Genomic DNA, 9,959 nt, shown 5'->3' with positions numbered 1-9,959 from the left:
GAAGAGCGTAAGTTTGCCCGATCGACTTTTATGGGCCTGTACGGTTTCGAAGTGTTCTTCGAAATAGCGTAAGCGTGTCCGACTTGTTGTATGCGAGGTGTGACTAACTAATTTATTTATATATAAAAAGATATATCTTGTAAACTGCAGGCAAGGTATATTATTGCTGCGTAATTGATGTCCCCTTTGATCACTATTCCATTGGCTTCACTGTAATCACTATCTAATCTGCCGATTTCTTGTTCTTATGCACGCGTGTATTCTTAACTATGCTGCCGAAAATATGGCCACGCGTCGTCTTCACATTATACAAAACACTGAGCGGCAGATACTCTTGAATGAGCGCGAAGTGATATTACAAATGAGCCCTTTGAATACGTGCACGAACCGCAGGCTTGATCGTTCTGTGGTGGCTCTGCTGAAAATACCGACCGTTCCATGGCGGTAAAGAAGAGAAAAGTAGGAGTAATTGGGTGTTGGATCACCTTGTATTGGATCATCATCAGTATCAATCACCAGTAATTGGATCACCCTTGGGTGATCTTATAGTATATTATATTTCGGGTCATAAACTTGCTCGGACTTGCCGAGTTTGTTTGTAAACATTCGCTCGAGTGCGCGTCTCGGTCCGCACGTACGTGCCAGTCTAGGCGCACATGCTGTACGCTGGACAGTGCGTATGACCTTTCTTTTGTTTGAAATTCATGGGACTGCATCAATCCCGAACACTTAATTATCTAATGTAATCATTATTTAAAAATAATGTTTGAGAATAAGAAACTCCGTTTAGTAAGGCTATAAAATATCTGACAAGTAATGTCATGAAAATTGTATTTAAGACTTCAATACTTTCCTGCTCATAATTATTTGTACTGGTGTCATAAAACATCTGGAAAACTCTAGCGGAACGTGCTCATACTCCTAGTGCAGTAGAACCTAATGGGTTTACTGCCGGGAGAACCCCAAAATAGATTCAGAACGAATATCAGATATGCGTAAAGCATTGAGTACAAACATTTACTGCAACCCAAAGCACGAAAACCCGTACGTACTACACATGCAATGACCATACGTGCGCACTCGGCCTTTAAGACAATGCTTGCATTGTTCTTGGCTATGCCACATCTGGTCGATCGTATTGGAAAATTGACCACGCCCAAGCGGACCCTTCTTCTAGCCAAGTCCCAGAGAGGGATGAGGCAACCAAAGAGAGGTGACCAATGGAAAAGGCTCGCCACCTTCCGACACTTTCCCAATTAGCAAATTCGGAACTGAGCCCGGAAGGAAGTGGAAATGAAGGCGTGCATAATCTATTGTGCGACCCAAGATCAACCACTGATTGGTTAATTAATAAAGGAAGAAGGGATCCCAAGTGGAGCGGGATCAGTGAATCATTTTAAGAAGGGACTACGTAATGTACCCTCACTTACTCTTTCCAAATACTTCTTACAGTGAAGGATAAGTCACGACCAACTCTCACGGAGGAGGACCGGAGAGATGAGTCGTTTAGCTAGCTGAGTTTTAATAATAAGTTCTTTCCACTATTGTGAATTAGTGTACAGTTGAATTGATCTCATCAAGACTGGATTGCGTGGGACCTGACCACTTGTGGTCTCACTTGGAGACAAGGAAGAACTGAAGGGTTGCAACATTGCAAGGGAACGTAATAACAAGCCATCGAAGAGAGACTGGAAAATCACGATACACTGCAAGTAAGTCCTTACAGCTAGTACTCATTCTTGATTTCTCGGCTTATGTAGAAGACGGACGGATAAAGTCCAACTTCGGAAGCTTCCCGGACATACTCTTGAACAAGACCAGCTATAAACGCCACATTGGCTTCTCAATCCCTCCAACTACAAGTTGTTCCCGCCACAGATGGCGCACAGCTTCGCATAACCTCCATCTCGGCTCTCTTACGACCGATATTTAGAGGCAACTACACACGTGTTAAGATAATAATATTGTAATAATATTGTTCGATCAGAGCACTACAATCATGATAACTTCTTAGCGATAATATTCAATAGATTATAACCTGCTTCATTCATAGTAAATATATTTCAACACCACAAGATTATCAAGAAATATAAAGTTCGTCTGTAATTCACCCTTTTGTAAATTAATTCAAATCAACAGAAATAATAAAGACATGTGTTAATTATTAATCAGTGCATTCACCCTTTACTTGCCCGGCAATCCCACACAACATCTAGTGGGTTTTTTGTTCTAAGTTAATTATTGCACGTTTGGCTGACGAGTCAAATTGTGGGATTAGTTTCCGAACAAATAATAATCAAATTATTCAAGGAATATTACAGGCATAAAGCTACTTTTAGTAAGTATTCAGCTTAATTATAACTTCATAATATCAGCAATACCTTGAAATAAAATATAGCCTACACGAGTATTAATTCTGTTTTAATATTTACTCTGTTAATGTTCAAGAATTGCATTTATATTGTGATATTTATTTGTCAATGGATATATTAAATATATTACAGTTTTATAAATATTTTTATTGCGATAGAATGTAAAAAATATCACTAATAGTTAAACATATATCCTGTGTGGTTGTTGGATTATCAAAATTAAAATATTAGGATTAGGAATATATGTTTCTATACATATTAGGATGTTCAATGCAACTTATAACATTACTATTAAGATAATAAAATCAAAAAGACTCTTCCTTTCTAACCAAGTCTATATATATCTACACTGAGAAATGACATATATAAACGATAAGACCTATAATACATACAATTGTATAAATAAATTCAATTAATTTATGAGCTATTAACATGCTTATATCTGAAATATGAAACTACACATAACAGTTTATATTGAAAGATTCTTTGTTTTTCTTTTTAAAAATAGATATTTTTAAAGTATTTGTAAACAATATTGAGTCAATTTTTTTATAAATTATAATAATTAATAATTTATAAATATTATTATAAATATTATATTTAATATAATTGATGATGAATATAATTTAGTTTTTACTGTAATTGAATGATAAAGATCTGATGCAGTAATGAAATAAACTTATTGGTAAATTTATATGATCGGATGTTTCCAAACTGTTTGAGTTTTGTCAATTTGCTGGAATATTTTATTTCATTTTATTTATTTATTACACTTTACACTACAAAAATATTACTTTTGCATATGCTTACTGAGCATGGTCGACTGTTCTTGCTGATCTTTACAACGTCAGCATAGAACCCAATAAGTCATATTCTCCTTTCAGGGAATATTTAAAATCCATTGCTGATCCTCATAACATCATCAACGACATGGCCACCATTACTAAGAAGCAACCATGTCATTGTAATAGAATAATCCCCTCTCTTTCACAAGAAGTGAAAGTAGAACTGCGATATTGTAATTGTTAATAAAATAGAATGAATGATGTTTTAAAAGAAATTACACACTGTTCATATTTACAGCCCTTTCACATGTTCCCATTCTTAAGCATCGCTACGGTAAGAGATTAATAAACTGAACTATTGAATTTGGTAGTTCGAGCCACAGACTAAACTTTCGAACATTTGGCCCTTCGAGCCGGATTTTCGAACTTTTGGTCCTTTGAGTCGGATATACGGGCTTTTCGAACAATGTTTAAATCTGAAAATAATTAAATTAATAATATTAATTTTTTGTATTTCCTATTTAATTATATTGATGTATTTAATTATATTTTTTGACGATTAAAAATTATTTTAAGTATTTTCTTATGTCTAATCGTGCTGAATAACATTTTTATTTCGTAGAGTATCAAATAAATCTTACAGTAAATATTTTTATTAAGTACTTCAAAATAGTAATAATAATTTTCTATTAAATGTAAACTATAATTATTGGTTTAAATTAATGGTTTGAATTAATAAAAAATAATAATTGCTTTAAATAATTTAAGACAAGATCGAAATATTTCAAGAATATTGAAACAGATAAAATATATGTGTTAATTTTTAAAAAAACATTGAAATATTTGTTTCTTTTACATTATTGTATATAGTGAAATTTAATCTAATGTATAGATTTGGGATTTGCTAAATTTGAATTTATAATAATGATTTAAGTACATAATAAAATTTATTTACTTTATTATATCAAGTATATTAATAAATTAAAGTGAATTGTATTATGATAATAAATTTACAATCATAATAATTAAATTTTACTATGTATGCAGGTACCATGGCTAAGTAATATCACATTATAAAAATCTTTTTTATTTATACAAAAGAATGTTTTTAAATGTTCGTTTATGGCAAGTATTAGAGAGTATAAATGGGACAATTTATATGTTAAAATAAATGAAAAGAAGGTAAAAAATCAGAAGAAAGCACGATGCTGTCTTCTCTCGTTAAAAGGAGCCCGCTAACCTCGACTGCGATCATATTCAACATCTCTCAGTGTTCATCTGTCGGCAAGCGAGACTTTCCACACCTTATCGATCCTCAAATGAGACAGTTTTGGTCCAGCAGCACTATCAGAGGATCTTGCGCACGCGCCGTAGAGATATCATCTTTCCATAAGGCGTCTTTGCTTTAGGATGCAGCTTTTTGGACGTGCGCTCTCCACCTATTGTTCCCCCACGCATGCACTCATCACCGCGTTCAAATGCATACATTTTCTCTTTATTACTCTTGCTCTTACTTCCACTCTTGTCTACTTGTAGTTATTACGCCCTCTCTCTTTCTCTCTTTCTTTCTTTATCTGTTTGTCTGTATGTCTCTCTCTCATCCGCTCTCTCTCTGTCTCTCTCTCTCTATTGTTTGCCTGTATGTCTCTCTCTCTCTCTATCTATCTAATCGTGCGAGTACTTGCTATTGCAGTTAGCTTCGACGTTGGTATCAGACAGCAACACCAGGATTAACTTCATTCAAGTTGAGATTGTGAGTAATGGATACCCTTAGCAGCTAGCCAGAGCCGTGGACTTGGCGCCCGTCTGCCGACGGCGACGACCTCCCGCAAAGATCAATAGTGGGGGGCTCGCTGAAGTTAGATTATTGCTGCACGAACGACAGCTATACTCGGGGTGCGGCCACCCGGGTCGACTTTTCTTTTACATCATGCCCGAGGGCCCACCAAAAACTGCCGAGTTCCAAATGGATCCGCGAGGTCTGCCAGGCGCCTCATACCAATTGCAGCGACTTGATGGAGACAACATTAGCCCTTCCGCCGCAGAACTTCGTCTCACACAGGTCAGTGATAGTACGGAAGTACTATCTACGTAGCTCTGATCTACGTAATAGAATGCCAGCATCAAGTCATTTTTTACACTTTAAACTTTTTCATTATCATACAGAAACGTAAAAACGAAAATAATAGATTGTAAAAGATACAGAAATATCTTTTACTTTCACACATGATATAACAGTGTTTGCTAGGTTAGATTAATCTAGATCATGTATTAAACAATTCATTAGATTAATTAGTTTTATTTGTTAATATTGGTATATAATTCAATCAACAATTATTAAGCATTTTTAGTTATAATGCAGTATTTTCATTGAAATATATTATATCAGCAATATATTGAAAATGCATAATTTAAGAAAAGTATATTAAAAAATATTTCTTAAATCACTCGTAACACATTTTTAATTTTTTATATATTGGTTCGTTCGCATTTAAATATGAATATTCTTAATAATGCTCGAATATTATATATAGAATATACGAAATTATTATATAGATGGCTTTTCTATATAGAAACTTAACTTAAAGGGAAGTATATAAAAATCAGTATCTGATCGATCTTAGATACATGATACTATATTATTGTATTTTCTTATTTACTTCATGATCTTACAAAAACATTCTTAATTATATGAAAAGGTAAAGAGACATATTTCATATATTATATTTATTTTCAGTTTCATTTAAAACACAATAAATACAATTCTAACTTAACTAAAATACATTATTTCAAAATATTTTAAATCGATTTTTATAATATATAAATTATTTATATAAATTATTTTGAATGATCCAAATATATATATATATATATATATATATATATATATAATTTAATATTTTATTGTTTTTATAAAAACTAACATATAATAATAAATTATTCACTTGATTAATAATATTTAAATTTCATGTTTACAAAATGATATATTATAATACAAAATGAACTATTACGATATTTACTAATATACACATATTTATTTCCAATTTTTATTACCGTAGTCAAAATTATAAATTATAATACTAAATAGGAATTTTTTACGATAAAAAAAACTATCAGCGATATCACGTTGTTACTATTAAAGTATAATTTTTCTGAAATTAATATAAAATAAAGCAGAAATTACTAAAGTAAATATAAAATTATTTCAGTGTTCCAGTAATTAATTTTGTTTTTAAATTGTATATTTTTATTTTATTAAATGAAACGATACACATTAGTTAATGTAATATAATAATGACAATGTAATAAGTCAAATAATATAATATTCTGAAATACATAATATTTCATAATTTTAATGTTTATAAATATTCACTTTTGTATTCACTTTCCTATTTACTTAATCTTGTAAATATGTGTTTCTTTCCTATGCTTTAGTGTTACTTAATGCAAATCTAGTCTTTTGTGATATCTTTTCAAAGTATAAAATAAACAACATTGCTGAATGCTACATTTAGAATATAATTCTAATAATCCACGGTTTTATTTAATAAATTTATTAATGCTCTCAAATGTATGTAATGCTGTATGTTATTTATTAATAATATTATAATGCTTTATAATATCAACTGACAATGTTATTTGTTTTTAAAATATTTTAACAATCTAATGTTTTGTATATACGAATACATAATGATCAAGTTCTTTTCAATTAATTTTATTAACTTCATTTGGTATACATTGCAGTCATTTTCCAGACTATCTATTAATGTCACCTAAGTAATACTGAATCAGTATTGTATCTGTTATTACAAAGCAAAAACTTACACTTACAGTAAAAAAAACCAAAGTACACATTAGTATTTTCGATTGTTTTGAAATCGTATGTTGTGAGACATAGAAATGTTAATACCATCTAGAGTCGCATAAATATTTTGATAATTTTATATATAGCGAAAATTCGCCGAACTTTACATTTGAAATTATATAAGTAGTTTAGTAATTATTCAACGTTTCCAGTATAAATATTTATTATAACAACGAAATAAAATTAATGTACGAATTATAAGAAATAAAATGAATTGACATATTTAATTTATAAATATAAAATCATTTAAGTATATTTTAATTAAAAAAACAAATCATATTTCCATAATAAAAATTATATTACTAGAAAAATACGCGTGTAATTATAGAATAATTGAAGAAATTCATAAATTACAAAAGCAAGTCCAGACGAATTAAAAATAAAAATAATAGCAAATTAAATAATATTTTTATAATTTAATATTAAAAAAAATAGTTCTAATTAAAAAAACCACCCTGAATATAATATTTTAATTACAATACTAATATATAAATTAATAAATAAAAAATTACGTTTATATAACAATATGAATATCTAAAAATATAAAATACTATTTGACTTTAATTTTATGAATAATTTTATAATATAGTATTAATTGATTTTAACTGAATGTAAATGAAAGTGATTATCTACCGTGGTATATATACTGTTAAAATTTAAATGATTAAATGAATATCATAAATTTGATGAGTTTGTTGGTCGAAATAATGAAACATGTGTACCATCATAATATCTAATCTCTTCTTTTGCTCAAACTTGGCACCTTCTTCATGACATTTATCTTATGCAGGTGGACGTTTCAACACAAGTTGATCTTCATGATGGAACATCATTTCAACGAGGCATAACGCCACTTTACTCACGAGAAGATATTAAGGAGCAGTACTGTATAACAAATCGCCAGTTAGATGCGGTGGAGAAGTCTGGCGGCGGTATATTTGGTTGCCTTACTAGCCGTGGGCCATCACCTTGCAGTTCTTCAGCTAAAACGTCTATTCTCTCTGCGTGTGTGCGCAGCGCTCCTAGTGACGAGAATCTTTTTGACGCACCTTACCCCTACCCCTATCAAATGCGGACTCACAGACAAACATCCTCTTTACGAATTATGTATCAACAGCCCTATTCTACTTATTCAAGGCATCCGTCACGATATGATCATTACGGAACCTATCATGAAGAAGATGAAGATGACTGGGTTCGAAGAAGACCCAAGTCTTTCTGCATCATGCCGGACCTTAAGAGGTATATAAACTTATTGAAAACGAATTAACACATGGCCTATTGTGTAAATATTTAAATATACATACATTTTTCTCCAAATTAAAATTAAGAATTTATTTAGACATTATTTAGAAATCATGATTTTCGGCTTTATCTGTTGGCATTGAAATAAATGTTTCTATGTAAGTGCAAAATTATCAACCATAATTTCAATAAATATTTCAACAAATACACCTAGTTGTAATATAATTCTTTAATAAATTATTGTAGTATATTTATTTTATTTATATATTTATACAAATTAATACCACGTATTAAATTTTTTAACATCAATTAATTTATTTTGAAACTAGTATAATAACAATGATAATAGTAATAATAAATTATTTTGTCAAAAACATAATATTTCAATCCATTTAACCGAAATTATATTTATAGAATATAAACATCTCTTTTTATTATACGTGAGATAAATGAGTTTAAATGAAAATGAAATACTTTTTAATTATAATATAAGCTTATAATATTATATATTGTAATAATTTTCTTTTAATGTTTTCTTTAAATTATGTGGTTTGATACAAAAGTATAAATATTACATTTGAAAATATTAAAAATTATAAACTTGTTGTATAAATTATTTTTCTCTCAACTCATACATCGGTAATATATATCATTCTCATAAACATTTGTATTAATTTTTATGGTTTGAATACAAAAAATAATCCAATAAAGCAATATGGAAAAGATTCATAATCATTTTTATTATATGTTGAGAAAAATTCTATATCCTGAATTAATTATAGAGACGATTTTTTACTTTTACCTTGCTTCACATTGTCTTAAAGTAGCTAGTAAAATTATATAATAATATATATATATATATATATACTTACTTATATTTGAATACAAAATTCTATTGTAAATTTAGTTTGTTTCCGTCTTATTGAATTTTTGGTTCTCTTTTTTTAGATACTTTTATACTTTATGAAAATAATTTCAATATTATATTTGAAAAGTTTAATTTTTAAGACATTTACTATTAGGCATCTAACATATATTTATTGTAATAAATTTTACATATCTAAAATCAACTTTATTTTATAAAACAAATTATTTATAACATCAAAATTGTATTGAAATGAAATAGAAATGTCACATTAATCAATGAATTAAATAAGGATAAAAATACTATTGAGATCATACCATTTTATAAAACCGAACTGTTCGATTTTAAAGGTTTAGTTTATGGCTCGAACTACCAATTCAATAGTTCAATGGATTAGTCTTCGACAGTGTTCGGGATTGAAGCAGTCCCATGAATTTCAAACAAAAGAAAGGTCATTTACGCAGTCCGGCGTACCGCATGTGCGCCTAGACTGACCGCGCGTACAGCAAGGCTGACCACCACATGCGCCTAGGCTGATCCGCACGTGCGGACCGAGGCGGGCACTCGAGAAAATGTTTACAAACAAAACTCGGCAAGTCCGAGCAAGTTTACGATTTGAAATATTATTTACTGCCAGCACTCACAAAAAAGGGGGACGCCTTCGAAACTTCTAGAAGCTTCGTTTTCTCACGCCAAAGGAAAATTTCTGGAAGGGACGCGCATCGACACTGTTGCCGGCGCTGAAGACGCCGCATGCACATTTAAGCGCAACGCGCCATGAGGCGAAGCTCATTCGTAAATTCACTCCGCTCTCAATCAAGCGTAAC

The 9,959-nt window shown here is 30.3% G+C and overlaps 2 protein-coding genes across 2 annotated transcripts in view; one reads left to right on the top strand and one right to left on the bottom strand.

Moving 5' to 3' along the window:
• LOC105365422 (Shaker cognate w) overlaps positions 1-7,792 on the bottom strand; it is a 48,683-nt gene extending 40,891 nt beyond the window's left edge. The window contains exon 1 of the mRNA XM_011505507.1: positions 7,745-7,792. The gene's annotated coding sequence lies outside the window, so the exon portion shown is untranslated. The remainder of the gene's footprint in view (positions 1-7,744) is intronic.
• LOC105367297 (uncharacterized) overlaps positions 5,065-9,959 on the top strand; it is a 47,656-nt gene continuing 42,761 nt past the window's right edge. Inside the window, 2 exon segments of the mRNA XM_011505992.1 lie at positions 5,065-5,219; positions 7,813-8,264. Of these exon segments, the coding sequence (XP_011504294.1) occupies positions 5,088-5,219; positions 7,813-8,264 (584 nt within the window). The 5' untranslated portion in view covers positions 5,065-5,087.

This window comes from Ceratosolen solmsi, unplaced genomic scaffold (genome assembly GCF_000503995.2).
Source record: "Ceratosolen solmsi marchali unplaced genomic scaffold, CerSol_1.0 scaffold10, whole genome shotgun sequence".
Lineage (NCBI taxonomy): Eukaryota > Metazoa > Arthropoda > Insecta > Hymenoptera > Agaonidae > Ceratosolen > Ceratosolen solmsi.
This window is presented reverse-complemented; position numbering and strand designations above follow the sequence as displayed.